This window comes from Rhea americana, unplaced genomic scaffold (assembly GCF_003343005.1).
Source record: "Rhea americana isolate MKP2758 unplaced genomic scaffold, rheAme1 scaffold_11, whole genome shotgun sequence".
NCBI classification, from domain to species: domain Eukaryota; kingdom Metazoa; phylum Chordata; class Aves; order Rheiformes; family Rheidae; genus Rhea; species Rhea americana.
In genome coordinates this window covers 9,026,445-9,047,902 of record NW_028185150.1, presented here as the reverse complement: position 1 = coordinate 9,047,902, position 21,458 = coordinate 9,026,445, and the positions used below count along the sequence as shown (strand labels likewise).

Here is a 21,458-nt window from a genome sequence, read left to right as displayed (position 1 = left end):
CTCTCTGAGGACCACGCTAAAATGTTTATGTCATGCATAGAGGTACCCAGTGTCTACAGAAGAACAAAGCCAGAAGTTCAAACTTAATTGCTTTTAATTTCTATTTTGCAATTATATGATTCCAGTCAAGAAATGAGCAAAGATCGTAAAATACAAAAAGATACTGCTCTGCTGCTAGAGCCAAAACCAGCCAAGGTTGCAACTTGTAGGAGCGCATGTTGTTTAACGCAGTAGGTCTCCATGCTGTCTGTACTCCAATATCTGCAAGGACATGCAGGTAGGACACAGAAGCAAGTGCATGTTTTTCAGGGTATTAACAAAAAGTTATTTTGAAGAGATTGCCAACTTCTTTTCCTTTTACGGGTAGTTGTTGGTAGCAATTACAAGATTTGGATAAAATTTGAGTTTAGGTTAACCTCATCATGTTTAGAAATAATTTTTTCTTTTGCTTATGCACATATATTGGGTATGGGAAACCAGGTATTTGTTTCATTCAGCTTAATTATGTGTATCACTGTGTGATTCGCAAAGATTAAGAACAGGTGGATAGCTATCTCTCTTGTTCTTACATTCTGATGACAATTTTCATTTAATGAAGGCTTTGTAAACATGTAAATCTAAATGAATGTAAATGTATTCACATTTTTGTTCTAATTTTGTAAGGTAGCTTTATGAAAAAAATCTTTTTCATAGCAAGAATGATATGTTGTGAATTGTTATTTATATTGTCCTTCTTTGGGCCCTTGAAGACAGTAGCATTTAATTAACCTTCACCTGGCAGTATCCAAAAGAATAAATAAGTTATCTGTGCAAACATCAAGTTTTCTATCCCATGAAAGAATTAGGTCTGGACTGGAATATAAAGACAATTAAGTAAACTCTCGTACCAATGGAATACAGGACATCCTAAGCTGCTGAATACCTACCTAGTTCAAATTATAAAGTGGGAACATTCCCAAGACCGTGGTGAATAGTGATTACATAAATTAGATGAACCTTAATTTTTGCATTCCATCTGAAAGACCAAAACAGTCTCCTGAGTACTGGTCCGGGACATTAACTCACAACTAAGAGAATCATCTATTAAATCACTACTACTACCTTCTTTTAGCCTTTGAGTTCTCTTTGGAGATTTCTTCATTGATAATGCACCTGAAATTTGACTCACACAATATGAAAAAAACTGAGAGGATAATATTCTAGAGACCTACTACTACTTTTTCTTTTTTTCTTTTTTTTTTCCTGAGCATAAATTCAAACATAATTTGGGAAAATATTCTGTGAGATAAATATGACAGCATCAAATTGTCAATGGGAATAATAACTATTTATAGAGCAAATCATATTTAAACACACTGAATGATGCAAATGGCAACTTAAACTAGAATCTAGGAATGCTTTTTGGACCTAAACTGCACTGAAAGTGCTGTTTTGTCATAAAATAGATCATCTATTTACTAAGGAAAATAATGTTTTTCTAGTTCTGTTTGCATTAAATGAGAATTAATTATCAACTTCAAACATGGTGGAGGAAACTATCCTTTTAATTCACTACAATGAGTTCTTGCTTCCACATCTTGCTGAGAAAATGTTTTATATCCTCAAAAAAAAAAAAGATCCACTTGTGATGGTTTTAAAGAATTTAAAGCCATTTAGAAAAATAAATCACATGGTCTCACCTTCAGGAAGATATTATAGATCACTATATTCAGCTGAATTATCTCTAATTAATAAACTTCCAATCTTCAGAAAACCAAAGTGTCATATGCCAAAGGCAGGGGACAGCAGAGCTCAAGGTATCACCAATGTCCAAGACCTCTGAACTGGTAAATAATTCATATACCACTTGCTTGGATATAGCAGTAAGATGTTAACAAGAGACTTGTTGTATGTGTCAGAAGCAGAAATGTTTGAATAGACCTCCTATCTTTAGAAAGAAATGCAGGTGTTGCTTCTGCAACAGATTCTCCAGGTTCTCCAGATTCCTCTGGAGTGACTGGCTGCAAGTTAGGACTCTGTTTCCAGGTATGGTCAATAGCTTCCCTTCAAGGAAGGGGAAAAAGAAAAAGAAAACAGAAAAAAAAATACCTATTCCTAGCGAAGGGGGARGAAAGACGAAGTGAAGAGAATCCCTCCTGAGCATCTGAAACATCCCAAGACAGAGGGGATGAGGTTCGGTTATCTCATTACAGAACTCCACAAGCAGTGTGGAGATTACTGAAGACTTCTTGTTCTCTCTGCTGTGCAAACGTGCAAATGTTCCTTCAGTGCATACACATTTTGTTCTTCTCATTCTTTCAAGATAAGGTTAATGACTATACTATTGAAACTTTACATCTTATAGCCTTCTTCAATGAGCCTTACAGTCATTCTAAAGTATATAGCTAGCAGGACGACTACAATGAGATATATGAGAACATATACGAAAACATCCAGCTCAGCCAGAGTTTAGTGATTCCTCCACAGCATTCTTTTATTAATGTATAGTAGACTTAAGAGAAAAGTACTTCAGTAGACGTATGTAACAATCTGGGAAAAAAACTCAAACCCCACAAACAAACAGTAACTGGTGGGTATGACCTCTAATATTAAAATATATAKAGAGAAAATTACTAATACTTTCAGAGATACATCATGTATCTTTTCCATTGAAAAAAGAACAATAAGGTTGAGAGTTCAGGGAAAATACTGAGTTTGTACTTTCACTGCAGTAGGAGAACATTTGTATTTTCAACATTAATATCTCAATAACGAGTTCAAATATAGCTCAGCCTCTTGAGAAAAAGCTATACTCTAATGATTGCCTAGTGGTTTACACTGAATATAATGTCATCTTCAGTGATAATTCATTGTAAGATATTTAGAATTTAAAATGTTTTTTTTTCTAAATATAACAATACGTGGAAATCAAGTGTACAGCCCTGCAGGCTCCTCTAACAGCCCCTGCCCCCCTATCTCCTAAATCTCGTATATTTCCTTGGAGGACTTTCCTTGGGACTGACCTGGTGTCTACAGCCGGGGCTGCCTTTTTGGAGAGCTGCCAAGCAAGCAGCATGATCGGTGGAGTTGACTGTGGAAATTGAATGGGGAAAGTGATTGAACTATGGCTTGGGGCTGGCTGAGGTCCTCTGAGTTGAGACCGGCAGGACCAACCTGCCCCAGAGCAGCTGTCAGACCTGGCTTCTGCAGTTTTGCAGCCTCTGAATCTATTCAGAGAGCCCTAGCCCTGATCCCTCAGCTCTAGATGGGAGAATCACCCAAAGGAAACCTATAACTCACGAGACTGTGCCCCTTTGGGTGACCACAGTGCTCAAACACTCAGTCCTTTCCATCCTGCTCACCTTTCTCCTATCATCAGCTGGTACGGTCACAGCAGCATGACCTCATCATTGACTGGCAGTTGAGTCCTTGTGCTTCTCTGTGGGGTGCAGATAGTCAGAGCCCAAGGACAAAAATCTGTCCTGGGATCTTGGGGTGATTCCCCATCCTGCAGGACTTGTTCAGATTTCCATGCTTACCAAGTCAACAGGTGTTTGGCTGCATGATTTCCACGGCCTTGTTTGCTGCTAATATCCCTACAAGTGCCTCCCATGGCTGAGGATGGTGGTCATGCCACAGCCATGCCAAGCATAATGGCCCCAGTCTCATCCCTGTCCTTACCAGGGCACAGCTTCAGCTGTGAGACCTGTGCATTGCCACAGCTTTGCTCAGTTCATCAGCCCTAACCCACCCAGGCACCACTCATGCATGCGCCCAGCTATGAGCACTTGACCCTCTGCAGCAGCACTCCCAAACAAGTTCCCTGACTGTGCTCATGTTTCTGAGAAGAAGGGGATAGAAATGTTGCCACCACATTGCCTCTGCAACCACACCAGTGACCCAGTTGCAGGAAAGGAGGTGCTCTTCAGGTATATCCATGCTTTGCAGTGCCCTGAATTTGCAGCCCTTCGGAACTGCCTTGTGGAGAGTCTGATATGCGAGTTCATCCATCCCTCCATCTCCCTGCCAGGGACTTGCATGATCACAGGGAGATGGCCAAGTACCTGCTGCCTCTCATCTAGGAACACTCTGAAAGTCCATAGTGTGGGTGTGGCAGGAGTGCTGCTTCATGAAGCTGGACCTGTGAGAGTCCTATCACTTGCTATGAATCTGGCAGGSGAATGAGCAGAAAACTACTTTCTGCACCAGCTGGCCTCTGCAATACTCTGTCACTTTGTAAATGACATGGCAAGGGACTTGCTTGATTACTACATTGTGGTATACTTGGACATTTTGAGGTTCCCACCACTTGAGGTGCACATATATTCTTTCCAGGAGGGCCTTATTCAGTTGTAGAACACTCTGCTTGTAACTCTGTGGGACAAGCCCAAAAGTACCTACAGAAAACAGACAGACATATAGCATCCCCCACAAACACACTTTTCTTCATCAGGGACTGGATTTGGCTCTCCAGCAAGCACATCTAGATTTTCTGACTATCTGCCATCATTATCTGAGGCCTTTCACCATTGTTGATCACGGTCATCCTGTTACCTGATTACTGCCTGAAGTTCCTGCAAACCTGGAACCTTTTCCCCCTGCAGCTCTCCAGACCTTGTAGTCACAAGCAGCAGAGGCGTATAGACTACCAGATACAGCAAATTTTGCATTCTAAATGCTGCTGGGAAAAGCTCTGCTAATTGATTGGTAGGGCTATGGTCCCAAGGAGTGTACCTGGAAAYCAGTATGTATGCTCCAACCAAGACCACAGCATTTCACAAGCACTCCTATAAACACTAACCTCTGCAGAGTGATGGGAGAAAATGCGCCTGTCATGAACCTGAGCACACCAACAGGCTCTAATTGCCCTGACCAGCCTGTAACCACCTTCCTTTGTAATCCCCCTTTCCCACTCCCAGCTCCTAGGGATCTGGCTGCCCGTGCTAAAGGCCAGCTCTGATACGGTACAGTTGTGATGTGGGATCATGCCCACGGCCCACAGCATCCCACACAGCCAAGTAGTCAGTAAGAACTGTGGGAGGCCTCCATGGAAGCCTCTATCCATGCATCCTCTGCTCACTGGTTCAGCAGCTGTGTTCAAGCTTGGGCCCTTACCCTGCCTGAGTTATACCTGAGTCATACCTGAGCTGTAGGTATGCTGCGTCCAGCCTTGTACCTTCCTGATTCTGACCTTGCCTTGCTAACTTGACTTCCTTGCTTAACCTCAGCCCTGCCTCATTGCTGAGGACTTGACTGGTGATCACTGGACTATGACTGAACCGTTTTGGTTATGGCACCAGACCTGCTCCACTCTCCTCGGTTGGGTACTGTAGGGCTGCAGCCTTCCTGGTGAGGTAGGTACCCTGCTCACGTTGCTGTGACCCTTGCCTCCTGGCTTGGCTTCCCTGAAGAATTAGCCGTATACTGTAATACCCTGCTACTACCTAACAGTGCTTTCTTTAACTACTTCTCTCTTTCTTTCATCTTTCTTCTCCCTCTCCTCAGTATCTTTATGTACTTTTATCTTCTACTCTCCTGGAAAAAGCCGTATGGTTGTGGAGAATTCCCTCAGCAGCCAGGAAGATAGCTTTTGTTTAGACAGAGTCATCTCTGTACGTCTTTTTCATTTCCATACATCCTAGAGAATGAGTGGCAAAAGGAGGAAAAAATGAAAACCYCTTCACTTCCCTCAGATGTCTGAGAGCCAACCATACAGAAGGAACATTCTCCAACAATGTTCACTGCACCCAAATGAGAAAATATCCACAAATTCAGTGTTTCCTACGGAAGATCGAAAGTTTCTGGTTTTGCACATACCAAAACAAATTCAGCTAAAGAAATAAATTATGGCCCTTCAGTGCATAGCTATGCATAAACAAGTAAATATTCAATTTGAAATGGAGTAGGTCACAGATAACAAACACGCTGACAACAACTAACTGATATAAATTATTAGATCCAAAGAGTCACAGACACAGATGTTTGCTGAACTTCATAAAAGTGCCTGTTCCTATAAATCACTTGCTACAATCATCATCCAGTCAACTATCCAACCAAATTTATGGGACACACAGTTGCAAAGCTTCTACAGCAAAAACAACAGTGGAACTTGCAATCTAATGTTTACCTAGGACACACTCCACTCCACTTCCACAGAATACTTACAAAGTTTATCCACTTGTTCCCTTTTTATGGCTCCTATAAAGCACTGAGAACAACTTCAAAAGACTTTTCTGACAACCTCTGAATTTGAGAAGCTCCTAGATTAACAGACCAGCAGTTGCAGTGCTATTCTGCACTGCTTGACTGTTTAAAAATACATCTCTGTCTACTGTTAAAACAAGATACTTGCAAAACTAAGGAAGGGTATTTCTCTGAAGATTAACCCTCTTTCCCCCATTCTGCAAAATATATCAAATCAGGCACCAGATCACCAGTCAGGTCCAATTAGATCAGTTTGCTTTGGCTCTCACTAGTTGAGATTTGAGTGTCTCCCAGGATGGAGGGTCTTCAGCCTCACCAGGCAACCTGATCCAGTACTTAACCACCCTTATGGCAACCTGTATTCATTATTTTCTTGTCCTCTTGCTGTGCACCCACAGAAAGGCCTGGCTTCATCTCCTCTGTACTCTGCTTTTAAGTATGGAAAGATAAAAACCTCTCCTTGCACGTTATTGTGAACCAGCAACCTGACTAGCTTAGCAGCCTCAGCTGAACTCTCTCCAGTGTGYCCATGTCTTTCTCATCCTGGGGAGCCCCAAACTGAACACAGGACTTCAGGTGTTGGATCACAAATAGAGGGGAAGGATCACTTCCTTGAGCCACACTGGCTACACTTTTCCTAATGCATTGCACGATGTGACTAGTAATCTGTTGCTCTCTGGAATAGAAGTCATGAATGGGGAAAGCTAACAACAGTTAAAGAGTAGCTTGACTAGATAAGCTTTCTGAAACAAACTGATATTACTAATATAATTGCCTAAAATGCATTTGTATTTTGCATTGTGCATGAATTTCAATGACATTATGTTAATATTATTTTCTATTTTCATATGCTTTATTTTACTTTTAATTGAACTTGAATTTTCATTTTGTCAAYATTTCTGTTTCACAACTACTTGAAATTATTACACTTAAGGAACCTACTTTTTTTAATGGCTTTTGGAAAAAAAAAATCCACTATGGTCAGAGATATACTATTATATCCTACTTGTTTGGATTACTTGAATAATAATAACTGCTGCTCTGAGCACAATATGTTCTAGCAGTTATATATTCACAGAATATTCAGATCACATTTTAACTACCTGAACTAATTATGGGTATCTCATTCCTTACTGAATGTTTGTTTTTTGAACTGAAACCAGTGCATTATGTTATACCATTTGTGGCCTCCCAGTGAGCTTTAAAGCCTCACAGCAGAAAGCAAGAAGTGTTTTAATGACAGCTATTTTGAATCTCTGGGGAAGACCTCCAACCTGAGATTACATAGCCCATTGCATCATAGAAACATATAATAGGAAAACAAGGAAGAGCTAGAATTTTAATGGAGCAATTTTGATACAGAAATATTAAAACCTGCTCATCCTTGTGATTTTGATTGAGATATTCAGCTTCAGAAAACAAGATAAAAAACTTTGTTAGAGAAACATTATTTTCAGAGAATGTTGTCTCAGTAGTTTCTGAAAAATCAATCTATAGTCAGGGTGTCTTAACACGAAAATAAGACATTAGAAAGCAACTCTAGTTAATGCTAGCTTTACCCACTGTATTACATAATAGGTCCTTCCAAAATGAGATTTTACATCTACAAAAGGCCTTTTTAGATGATACATATACTTCTATATGTACTACTATATGTATTCTATATGTATTAATGTACTTCCAATATATGCAATTGGCATGTTGCATGAGGAAGATATGCTATGGGAGAAGAGCCATAGTCCAGATGCTGTTGCAGTAAAAAACTTGCTACAGTAAAGGGAGTGTGCCACAGAACTGGGCACCAGTATGACAATACTGGACAAGTCTGAGCCATCAGAGGGTAGAAACCTTTCCCACTGTTGGAAAGACTTCTACCTTTGAAATGGTAATTCACTTACAAGTGCTAAGTAAGAGTTAGAATTAGGATGTGGATGACCACCACAAAAATCCAGTTATCAAAGGCTGAAGCAGTGTTATATGAAGTGATCACAAGGATATTCAAATAAAGCATGTTCCACAAAACTAGCTTAAACTAGGGCATATCTCTTTGCAGTTGCTAAGGGCTAGAATCATACACACAACCATTAATGTGGTTTGGCTGAAATGCCAAGGTTGGAATTGCCATGAGTAGTGAGTATATCCTTATTCCTTAAAAAATGTTCATCATTAAAAACAAACAAAGAAGAAAAAGTAGCCAAACTGTGCTGCTAATCAATTTAATCAATGGATGTTCCATATATTTTCCTGAAGTTATTCATATTTATTTAATTATATTAAATAGTTTGCTTCAGCTTTTCCTCCTCCCCATTTACTTCAAGCAGAGAGTGGATTTCAAGATGTAGTACAGAAAAAAATTACAGTACTGGTTACACACACAACTATTTCTAGCAGAAATAACAGAACACATCTCCAGTCTTGAATCAAAAACTATGTAATGTACATTATATTTAGCCGGTATTCTTATGCTGTTTTTACTTCAAGCTCTGTTTTCTGGCAAATAAGTCACATCTAAAAATTGGTGAAAATCTCTCTATTGATTTAACTGAATTTTAGGTGACTGCTCAATAAATTAATGGAAGTGATCTCTGCCAGAATACTTCATGGCACTGAGATATTAAATTTTTCAGATGATTTGATGCAAATAGTTTGTTCAGTTTCACTACTTAAAGAATTCCTGTTGTAGTCCCATGCCTGGCAGCCTGCAATATTGGATGAATATATATTTCTTCTAATTTGTACTCATTCTACAGATATCCATTTTATCAAGGGACTTTTTAGCAATGCCTGAGAAATTCTGAACATCTGACAAAGCTGGAAATTTCTACTACGTTATAAATGAAAGTAACAAAAAGAAAAAACTTCATCCTTGAACATTAGCAATAGCAATCAGCAGCTTCTAAGGAGAAGATATCCTCTGAAAAATGTGCTATCACATTGAATAAGGCTCCCAAAGTTGTCACTAATAAGAAGCTGCACAGGATATTTTAGGCCTGATAGATTAGAGCTTTACCTTTAAATTATTCTTAAATAATTGTATGTATCAAGATAAAGTCTGTTCACATTTAACTTCTCACTAGGATGTCTGTGAAAACCTTATTTTTTGTTTGTTTTGTTTTTTTCCTCCAAATTTGTGCTGGAAGAATCAAAAATACATCTTTTTATTACAGAGAAATGCACATAAACATTAAATATCCTCATTTGTATGTAATATCAGCAGCACATCTACCTGAAGTTCAGTTCAGGACTATGCTACTGACTGTCCTCAACACTGAGCTTTAAAATTTCTTTGGAAATGAAAACAGTTAAAAATACAGGTTCCATTACTATGCAAAGAAAAAAAAAAAAGAATATTTCTACTGTGCAAACAGAAAAAGATTGTGCCTCCTCAAGCTCTCCCTAAAGACTGCTGGCTGTTAGTCAACTTACATTTCTGTAAAACAAATTACATTAGAAAGACTTTACAGTAATTTAAAGGAAGGTTATTTAGTCTCTTCAGGAGACACAAATGAAGAAGGGGTGTGATACCTTCTGTTTCTTTATCATTCTTTCTCTGGCTTTTGGACCTAAGATTAGCTTGGCAGGTAGAGGGATTTTCCTCCCTTCCCCTACTGACTTTTCCAGTAAGATACCTGAAGACTACAGAAAGAGAGAAAAAAAGCAAGCAGGAAGGGAATCTCAGTTTGTCTTCAGCGGTGGAAAATACTGGAATAAGCAAATAATCTATACTGTAAGATGACACAGAACGGTATGTCATGAACAAGTCTGCTAAACTAGCTGATTTCCAAACACAGTATGAGAGCTTTTAAACACAAAGGCTGCTACATGTGTCCTCTGTGTTTGTAGCTGGTAAAACAAGAAATCATGGACTTCAAAACCAGCGAGACAGGTCTAGACAAACATTTCAGAAAAATATTTCTGATGGCATTGATAGGGTCACTTTTGAATGGACAGCCTATGGAGCTTATTACTTTAAGAACTTAGACAAACCTGTCAAAAATGATGCATATTTAATTCATCCTGTCAGTGGTAATAAGGGGCAAGCAACTTTTATGAGTTTCTTTTCACAGTGTACCCCAATATACCTCATTCTCACAGAAGAACCTAATGTAGGACCTCTAAAAATTTGTCATCAGTGTGTTTTTTAAGACAAAGCTGGATTTGAATTGAATGATTAAAAAACATATTTGCTTTCTAAGCGCTATTACTTCATAGGCAGATATCCCAAGCCTACAGAGACTTGCAGCTATCACATCCAATAGCAAAGGGATACTTTTTACTACTGCTGTGCTCTTCTCACTAACACTGTGGGCAATTTTGATGCCTGATCTACCATCCTTCAGGCTGAGGGAGCACAGGTGGTTGACTCAGTCATTAGGCTGCATGTGGRAAATTATTTGTCAGCATTATAGGCATAATAACCTGGCACCACTATCGCTTCTGTGAGTACAAGACAAGCAGCTAAACACATTCTGGGAGCAATGCAGTTCTGGAAAGGGTCCAGTGGGGAGATGGACAGAGACATAGGAAAAAAAAATGTTGAGACAATATCAGTAGTATTTGAACTAGCTTGCACAGATCATCACATTGTTTTTATTTGGTATCATGGAATTTATGGCAACCTCCCCCCACCCTAATCCTCAAGTATTGCCTCCTGTGTATGACATAACCTAGTAATTTGAAGTAATGAGCCCAAAAGTTGAATGAGAATGTATCTGGAAGATATCTTTTGTAACTTGGAAACTTATACCTGCAATCACAGTAAAGTCACTCTGCAAGGACCTCAGGATATCACGTAATTAGCTCATCCAGTTGCAGTTTTGATCTCTATTTCCACTTGCATGCCAACATGAACTTTAAGCTGTTACACAGTGAAACTGATGTGTGATATTGCATTACAATAGGCACAGCAGCAAGAAGTCCTACTAATTTAAAACCCACAAAGAAAGTTCAAAATCAGCATCCTTCCATAATAGAATACTATGGTGGTGCATCTGCCATAAATTCTTAATTGTAATGGCTCTGTAAGTCACTGCACCTTCCTTCTGCTTCTACCAACAGGTGAAGAAAGATGAGTCACTGGAAGACTATGTTTTCACTCTATCACCTCCTCACTAATGTAAAGTCAGTCTGATGATTGTTTTAATTAAATAATAAAAATCCTAATATTTTCTTCAATAACTTCCTTGACATTGCTAAGAGCACTTTGTCAGATTGTTTCACATCACCATATTATTTAGGGGATGAAAGATATTTTTGATGATGTGATTTTATTTCATGCTTTATTACTGGCTTTGACATAAATTTCCAGAGAGCCCTGAGGACATTTCTTTTTTCACTGTAGCATAGTCTTGTTAGCAATTCAGGTGGAATAAAACCACTCAGCTTCACTTCACGGTCCCGTGGCCTGAATTGCTCACATGGCACCCTTTCAAACATAAGGAACAGTACTGCGGAAGAGCACTGAAATCTGATGCCATTAATATAGGATTCCATTAACACATTAAATAGCATTGTATTTGTAGCATCTCATTTCAAATGCTGCTGTACGTAGCAGTATTTTAAAATTATTTTTAAAATAATAGTGTCTATTTGGAATTAGACTTATGTTTTCCTGTTCAGTTAATATATACCAAAAATGCTATTTATTATTTTTTAATATCTCTAGAAGTGAGTCCACTAAGGTATCCCTCATACAGTCGGTAATTAGGACAGCTGCATTAGATCCTTAAAATTCAGGTCCTTTGCAGTGTTTCACATGTTTCGATTCTTGCTAGGGTCAGTGGAAGTTAAGGTCATTTGCCACTTCTTGTAAGTACTCGAATCTGAGAAGACTGACTGACATGGGAAGTAGGGACTGCTTTTGAGACAAGTCCTTTAACATGCAGGAAACGTGGACCTCCCTTGATGACTCTCTGTTGCCTCCCCTTCTTCACTCCAGCTCCACTGGTGACAGAGTGGAGTAGAAGGCAAAAACATCTGTATTTTCTGTGACAAGGGAAGAATTGTTAATGATAGGTCTAGATTTAGGGAAAATACTATAAAATAATATTAATGTGCAAGAGGATAAAGACCTGTAGACAGCTACTACTTACTACTTACTACTTACTGTGGTAAGATCTTTACTTCAGAACCGCCAAGCATTTTAGTATGTTAACTGCTGTGAATTCAGCACTGGTTTTATTATCACTTCTCTTTGAAAAGCATTCATAAAGTGGTAATATGCCTAGAAAGAGAAAAAWTTTTTTTCCCTAAAACATCTGTTTTAAAAGAAGGAACCCTGCATTTATGCAACCTTTCACAATTTTAAGGACCTCAATCTAAGCTCTTGCTTGCCATTCACATTATAGGACCACTTTCTGCAAGCAAAATMGACTGTGAATCCATGAAGTTGCCTTTAGACATTACAACCACCCAATCTCACAGCAGACAGCGAGGTAGAAAATTTCTGTCATTGTTCTGTGCATTTGTCTATATTTCACTGCTAGGACAGAATTAGGAAAATTTTAAAATAATTCTATGTATGTCATAAACAAAAGTCAGTAGCAGTAACACCTGAAAATCTAAACCACTTTTGCTCTACATGAATCTGGTAGACTAAAGCCTCCTCCTTCAGAAAGTCACAGATGCGTCTATTCCTTGAAAGCAGTCCATGGAAACTAATATATTAACATGACTTCTACAGCAAAGACAGTTAGACTAGGCTTTTTGTCTTAATTTCTCTTTTCCATTTTAATGTTTTTTTTTTTATTGGAGTAATATTTCTTGTTGTGGAAACTGATTTGCTGGCACATCACTTCAAAGTCAATGATCACTAATGTGAATCACATTCCTGGAACAGACTCGGTAAGTAAGCCAAACTGCTAACAAGTTTTATTTCATCTTTGATCACCTTAAAGTGTGTCCTCTACCTTTTCAGCAAAATAAACTGCACAAAGTAACTACTTCAGTATACAGCAGGAACACAAGCTTACGTGCGCAAAGGTRGCTTGAGAGCATGCTACAACACCTGTTGCTCCTCTGATTTGGGATAATAAACCAATTTCCTGATGATAAAGCAAGAAATTACATTGCACAGCAATGCTCTAGCTCTTTCTCCTTTCTGCTATCCTTAAACAATTAAACCTATGTTAGCCGGCACAGACACAAAGCACCCACCAGAAAACAGAGTTCTGCTCTCTGGCAGTCTGGGTTCCAGCCTGCTAAGCACAGACAATGCACCCCAGAAAGTCTGAGTATCAGAGGGCCAAACACATAACGCCTATTACCGTTACCTACTACCACTGTAACACTGCCTATTACCRCCTATTACCACTGTACTATATACATAAATGTGATCTTTCTGAACRGAAAACAAGTATCTCAAATTTTCAGTGGAAACCTACTAAACTTGYCCTCTCATTTTGTTGCATTTTGGAAGGTGGACGTGGTCAGTTAACTAAAAAAATAACCTGGATCAAATCTTAACTATYAAGCCATGATACACCCGAGGAGCCCAGTGCCAACTGGGCATCAAAAGACTAGCTAAGAAACAATAATCTTCACATTTTATCTGCCTTGATGCCCATCTACATTTTTGCTCACTTTCTGATTTATAGGGCATAAACAAGAATAAAAATCTTGCACTTCTAGTTCCCAAGAGTGTAACACAATCCCGTATTACCATCTCATGAATATGGCAAACAAACCCACTTATATGTAATTGTAAAAATTATTTCCCAGAAGTATCGTGCCTGAGTTAACTTGATGATTCTGGCAGTGTAATAACTTTTTTCAACCCACTGGGAAAAAAAATTAACTCAAAAAACCTACAGCTTTCTCTTCTTTTGCAATCACTTTTTTCTAACAGTAGAGGATTCAGAACCATAAATATTTATTGTTTTCTAAAGAACACTTTCCCTTCTTCCATCATTCTTGAGAAGCAACTTGTTCATTCAGTTTACCAAACAATACTTTAAAAAGTATCCTGAAATGAAGTTGTACTCTGTAATCAAATATCAATGAGATTGCTGATTTAAATTGTTAAGCAAAATCAATGTGCTATTTTACCATTTACCATGATAAAGCCTACCATGGGTTTACCAGCCTTTATTCTTTTTGATGACTTCTTTATGAACAAAAGTAGCTAAACAAATTTGCTGTAATAGGAGCACTATTGTAATATTGGCCACACTTCTATTCCACAGATTTTAGGATGGACGGAATTTCACACGTGTATTTTGTTACACTTAAAAGACAYCGTGCCTTATTCTAATGAGCTTTTTTTTAGATTTTCATTTTTCTCCTAGGTAACCTTATGCACCCTGCCTAGGGCAATCAAGTAAAAAATAACTAACAAAAATGAGGTCCAGCTTCTCTTTTGGTAAGAAATTTAGTGTCTGATCTGTTTAAGCTTCCAGTAGTTCCTGGAGCTGGATTAGGCAGCTGCCCAGGTTGGATAAGTGTTCTTTGTATTTATTTGGTAGAGCTGACCAGGCATTTGTTACTGAACCATATGCTGGAAAATATTATCCAAAACATTTTCTCCAGTGAATCTTCTGATTCATTCCATTACTTTTCCTCTGGCCCTTCCAAAGCTAAGTGCTTAACTTCCAAATCTACTCAYTGACATATAACTCAAAGTCCATTATACAAATTTTCTAGTAGACTTATTAAGAAAAAGGCTGAGTAATTTGTTGTTATCCTAGCATTTAGTATAGTACTTCCATAGCTGTGCATCTTTAAATCTGTGGTGTCAAGCTTACTGTATGCTAGACTCCTCTTATTTTCCTCTCCTCTGTCTATTCTCAGATCTGTGGGCTTTCATATATTATTCATCCCCTGCCCTGTAGCATGTGTCATAAGCAAATCTATCCCAATCAAAAGTGCATCATCTGCAGTCTCTCCTAGGGCACAGAGTCTTCAGAGTGAAGGCTTCATTATCATGTCATTCATCCATTTTTCAAGAGCATAGAATATTGTTCTAAAATGTCTGTTTTCTCCAAATCCTTCCATTTGGACTGGGCTTCCTTTCTTGGGATACCATCTCTTTATATGATGTACAGATACTCAGAAACTCTCTTTCACCTTAGGACAAATGCTCAGAAATACGACTGCCAGAGTAAGTGGAACAGTGGTTCTAAAGTATTCAATGGCACAGAAAGGACACTTCTTACCATTAATTAATAYTAATTCTTCATAATAAGAAATAAAGAAGAAACACAGTAATAACATCCTGGCCAAACACACAAAGAAGCAGACTTCAGAGTTCAAGTGGAGAAATAGAAGCTAAATAGTTGCTGCTGGAAAGCAACCTGACACTTCAGTGACCACCTTGGGAAAACAACAGTTTCTCTTGCCAACACAAAATTGCTTTCTCTGCACATGTGCTCAGTGCACTTCTTAATCCTCTTACTTCACATGGGAAGAGAGTAGATGCTGAGTTAGCATTTATTTAAGCGTATTTAAATAACTAGAAAAAAAGTACCAAAATGGGATGTGCTGCAGGAAATATTTGAGTGTGTCTGTGTGTGTGTCTGTGTGTGTGTCTGTGTGTGTGTGTCTGTGTGTTGGGGGGGGAAATAGGACCACAGAAGGGCAAGCTGATGACACAAGTTGTAAAAATGCCCTGTAATAATTTGGTTTAACCTGTGATTCAGAGCAAATAGCTCCTARTTCTCTAATACTCTGTGTGTCTGTTAGAAAATGAAAAATGAAGAAAATAGGATTATAAGACCACTCCTAAACCTGAGGGTATTAGTGAAGTGGGTTAGAACAAAAACACATGCCTGGAAGAAAAGCATAGGGAACAGAGCTGGAGAGCTGCTGGACCTGTCAGCATCAGTGACTAATCCTCATTTATCTAAATCAAATCAGGTCACTGTGGCCACAGCTGTGCCAGCTGTCAGTCCAGGTAACCAGTGCATGCCAGTTCAGCAGGTGGGAGTAAGAGCTTAGCTTACCTGTTGAATAGCACATTTTATTATTTATTTAAAACCAGTCATTTTGACACAATCCCACCAATTCATTAGCGAGTAATATGAAGAGAGAGACTCCAGGRAGTCCTGGTTTCCAGTGTTTATCTATTTCCATCAGTCTACAATCAGGTGCTACATGTAAAATYGAATCCACAGGCTGAGAACTTTATACTTCTCATTCATAAAATAAAGAGTTATTGTACAGCCAAGATACTGAAAAGTTCATATTRTTTCCTATCAAGGAGGCATGTTATGCCACAGTGACTTTTTTCCCCTGTGTATTACGGGAAATCTCTATTAACTCTTATTCTTACGAATTCAGAGTTGTATTCTTGAACTTAAYGATACTGTTCAATTGCTTTACTCTGGTGGACTAAAAGTGTGAGAAAGATGAATGCAATGTTACATTACGTTCTCTTTAAGCAAATTTACAAAACACATTAAAATMGAGTTTTGTAATCATAGATAATGCAGGCAATGCAGATAATGATAAAATGTGCCCCAAGACACCAGTTTTTAGAAAGTTTATGCTGTAGCTGAGGGCATTCACTGCAGAGAAAGACTAATCCGATTCAGTAATACAATATGTTTGACAAAATCAAAAATAAATAAAAAAGAACTGGCATATGTCCTCACAAAAGCAAATTTGCATTAACATTATTAAAAAAAAAAAAAATCCACATCTGGCCACCAAAATGTAAGAAATCAGAAGAAAGCACACTTTTATCCAATAATTTCAAGAGAACAGCTAGATTATTTTTTAAGGAGGAACATAACATATATATTTCTATGTGTTTTCGCATATAGAGATTAATTTCACATGTGTGAAAATAAAAGGATCTACTGTATATCTACTGAGATACAACATTGCATTGCCCCTTAAGGCCTCTTAGTCAATTTAGAAACTGGTCAATTAAAAATGAGCTAAGATTGCACTTGCCTTTCCAATGTTTGAGGATTGACAAGAACATCTTTCTTCCATTTAGAAAGGGTTTCTTCTTTATTTTTTGGAGACAGACTCAAAAAAAGAAAAGGACACATACAAATTCACTCATCAGAAGAGTGTCTATGTAATAATTTTCAAATTTGCTGAAGAAAAACAGGAAAATATTTAGACTGCTCATCTGGTAATTTGTTGCTATTGTTATTGCACTCTTTCCTTATTATTCTTTATAACAGGAAAATTCCTGCATATTGCCAGACATATGTTTTGAGGAATTGGGACAATGGGATCTTGTTCTTGCCTGATCGTGTGCTTTGAACATATTAAATAATAAAAGATAAAGGCAAAAAGTACATGTCAGAAGCATAGTTCTGAGCTGATGGTGTGCCCTGAAGTGCTGGTATGGGCCTTTCCCTCCCCGCTCAGGCAGCCCTGCCCATCAGCTCGGCGAGGTGCTGGAGTCCCACCTCCTCTGCTGTGGCCTCTCCCAAGCCTCCCCGCAAGGCTGCGCATCTCCAGTTATTTCCCCTGCGCCTCTTGCTCACCCCATGGGCTCTGCTTATCCCTGAAAAAATTATAGCTGTACCCATGTAAAACCATTTTTAGTCAGCTCTTTTAATAAATAATCAATTACGTTTACCCTTAAAACAAGTGCAATGAAGAAATATCATACACAGGGGGGCAACATTTGTCTGCCAAAAATAAGAAAAGATACAGACTTTTTTGTGATATTCAGAATGCTAATAAAATTCCCAACATCTGAGTTCACACAGCCTGGGAAAATTAGATTTTCCTAAATATATTAACATGTATTAGTATATAACTTTTCTAATTTGTTCTTCTTGTAGGAAAAAGAAAGAACCTTTACAAGATAATCAGTATTCAGTACTTTCTGATTTATTCAGCATTACACTTTGGCTGTATTTTGATTTGTCAGTAGATCTAATGTATATCTTATTTCTATTCTCTGGAGCTGCTCACAATATATCTCCAGGTGGCCATACACCTGGGTCRGAAACAACGTTTTTCTAAGGTAGCCCCTTCCTGCTAGGATGTGACAAATACCTGTCATGATATATAGTACAGTCATTTTGCTTGACATATACAATAATTACATGTACCTTATTTGCTTGGTAAGTGTGCTACCACACCATACACTGCTGTGCAGATGTGTTGCATTACTGAGGGCTGACTTAGTTTCAAAGTATCAGCTGTCCATGCAAAATCAAATGGTTATATCAATCATTGCATTCCATCGCACTGTGAGTGTAGCCATGTTTTACCTGGCTGCATATTAATTTCAAAGACAAACTATGAGATASTAAGATGAACTGAGATAACTAATGTCATACATTCAACATAAAAGAAAGAATGGTATACATTTTACAGAGAATGGTATAAAATCCTAATGGAACCTGATTATATTGTTTAAATTTACATTGTATTTTCAAACAAATTAACATGTTCCAAGAGCAAGCACGACTTTTTAAGCTTAATATAACCTCCTTTTTCCTCAAAAACTTGATTCATGATATTTTGCTTTCCAGTTATGTACGCCTCTATTAAAGGTGTAAGTGGGACACGCAGTAGTAGTGGTACTTCACATGCTGAGATTAAGAGCCCCTCCTATTGTCTATAAACCAAAGTAATTTTCAAATAATTATCTTTTAGGAAAGGCATGTTTAGAAACAGCCTCAAAAGCAAACCATGCCACTTGGTTTAAACAAACAAACAAAAAAATCATCAGAAAGTTTCACTGAAGCTGTCTGCTTTGTCAGTCTTTTACTGACCTCTACTTCCACGTACAGTTGTTAACAAACCGAGATCACTTTTGCCCACTCACATACGGCTCCATTTGCAGCTTGGTCTGAAGTGGTACTATACCTATGGGTATCCCTAGGGTCTGATGACCCCAAACACTAGATAGCAGAAGGCTGCTCACAAACACACACCTTAGAAACTGATTTCTTCTTCCCCAGAAGTTCATGTCTTTTTATAAGCTTAGGCAAACTGAAACACAGATTGTCTCCACCATCCCTTACTCCCTTTCCACGTTTTTATCCATCTCCTAGACCTTTATCAACATGCTAAACATCCAGAACTGGAGTAAGAAACCCAGTTTTGATATCTTTGGGTATTCACAGGGGTTTTAAAGGTGGTAGGTAAGCTAGTTAATAATAAAGTTGAGACAATTTCTGCATTAACTTTCCAGCAGCACAGACTAAAGCGCTCTGGACAGACGCAGAATGGTACGTGCTGATTTTCACAGTACCTTAAGAAGTCTGACAGACGGGAGAAAGGCAGCGTGGCACAGCTTCCGAATGGTCCAGTTTAGCGGCCGGGGAGCATCAGTTTGATTCATGACCATCCACAAATTCCACCGGAAAAATCAACCGCAAGCCTGACAGCGCCTACCAAAGAACGGATCCGCCACCACCTGGACATCCCATGTGCGCCCCGTCCGCACCTGCGGGTCCCGAGGTAGGACGGAGGCTTGCTGGGACGCGGTGAGAAGGCTCGCAAAGCGGGTTTGCTGTAGCCACTGATCCTCCTTAAGAAAGCAACCTCCTGTCTTGGAGCAGCAGTGCTCATGCATACCAAATGTGGCTGAAGGGAAGCAATCAGCCTGCTGCTCAGGGGAGGGCTGCGCCGCTTTAAAGGGAAGGGGCAGCCTGCATAAGGGCAGGCTGCAGCGAGCGCCGCCGCTGCCGCGCTCCGCTCCCCCCCGCGCCCGGCGCGGAGCAGCCAGGTGAGGCTCTCCCGGGGACGCCGGGCCATTCGCCTTGCTCCCCTGCGCCCGTGGGCGAGGGCGCACAGCGAAAAGGAAGGAATTATAATAAAGCCAGCGGCGGCGGGGTAACTTGCCACTTCTTCCCCAAAGCATTGCGGGGAGAGGGAAATCGGCATGAGGGGAGGGGCCAGCGCTCAGGCAGCAAAGACCGAGAAGGGAAGGAATTAATTCACTCCTGATTTACCGATATAATGGACCTAGAAAGCATGGTTTCATTGATCTGACATAGCACTGGTGTGCTAGCAGGGCTGTCAGCGTTTAGGTGTGCTCTAAAAGCATGTATGCTAACGCAAACATTCTGCTAAAATGATTTTTTTAAAAAAAGAGCCAGTCTATATGCAGTTCAGCTCAGTTTAATAATTAAATTTACACTCAGAACAATTCTTTAAAAGACGTGCAAACACAAGGTTATGGTGGAGGGACATTTCAAATCTAGTAAAGCGTGCTTCCATTTGAGGCTGTAACTGGCTTTCCAGGCTAACGATGTTCTTAATGCCAGCTCTCCAACTGCAAGAGGAGAAATACCCTTTCCACACAATTTTTTGATGAGGATTACATTAGGGAAGAGTCATGAAGTACAAAAAGCAAACATCCTGTAATGAGCTGTGAATATTTTATTTTGCCAGTAATAATCAGTTTTTAACTAGATTTTGGAGAAAACAGTCACTTCACAGGAAAGTTTTAAATCTTTGTCCGCTTAGAAAACATCTGCTTATTTACTTGGATGACCTTTATTGACCTTTCTGGCCTTTTCAAACTTCATCTTATTCCCCATATTACAAATGCTGTTTCTCTATTTATAATTTACTCATTATTATTATTGTATTCATCAGCAAAAGCTGAAAAATTCTCCAAAAAGGGGGAAAGGAAAAAGGGGAAGGTATTAAAAAATTGTTTCCATGATGCTACGCTTTTTTTTTTCCTTTTTTTTTTTTTTTTTTTTTTTTTCCTAAAGACCCATAGCTCTGGGAAGAATGGGGAAATTCATTACTTTAGTCAACACATTATACCTTCCAAGGAACCTAAACCCTAAAATCATCTAAATTATCCAAGTGGAGCATCAGGATTAGTGTTTACATCATGGTCTTCCATTCTAGAGGAATCCTGGTTACTGTACGTACAAGCTGACAAATACTGAAGTACAGGTGCAAGGAGCTCATGTGCATCAAGGTGGAAGCCCAGTACTTTCATGCTTCTTTTGAACATAGCCATACCAGTCAGCTCCACCTCACTGTATCCTCATGAAAAGCATATGAAAGTTGTGATTCTACCTTAACATTGGATAAAACATTCTTGTGTCCTGCACAGAATGGCCCAGAACAGTGCAAGGCTGATTATGCACCAGAAGAGCTCCTTCACTGGTTTTGCTCTAATGTATATTGCAAAATACATAACTGCAAACCTACAGAGAGCATGTAGTGGGATGTCCACAGAAGAAAAAAAGGCAGAAAACCAAAAGTCATTCCCTTGTGACAAAATCTGTGCCAAAGCAGATAAATTTTTGGTTATGACTGGGCAACTAGTTTAAATTATGCATATTTAAATGCCTTCTGTGCTGAGCTTTGGATGTATTTGTTTTACAAAAGAA

The 21,458-nt window shown here is 38.9% G+C and overlaps 1 protein-coding gene across 5 annotated transcripts in view; it reads right to left on the bottom strand.

Moving 5' to 3' along the window:
- The window catches only part of TRPM3 (transient receptor potential cation channel subfamily M member 3), a 261,642-nt gene extending 242,186 nt beyond the window's left edge, over positions 1-19,456 (bottom strand). For 3 of the 5 annotated variants that reach the window (XM_085312493.1, XM_085312499.1, XM_085312508.1), the window contains exon 1: positions 19,352-19,441. In XM_085312493.1, the coding sequence (XP_085168619.1) occupies positions 19,352-19,441 (90 nt within the window). Of the gene's footprint in view, positions 1-19,351 lie in introns of all 5 variants that reach the window. The other 2 variants (XM_085312517.1, XM_085312487.1) reach the window with 1 other exon arrangement.
- Between the last annotated feature and the right edge of the window lie 2,002 nt (positions 19,457-21,458).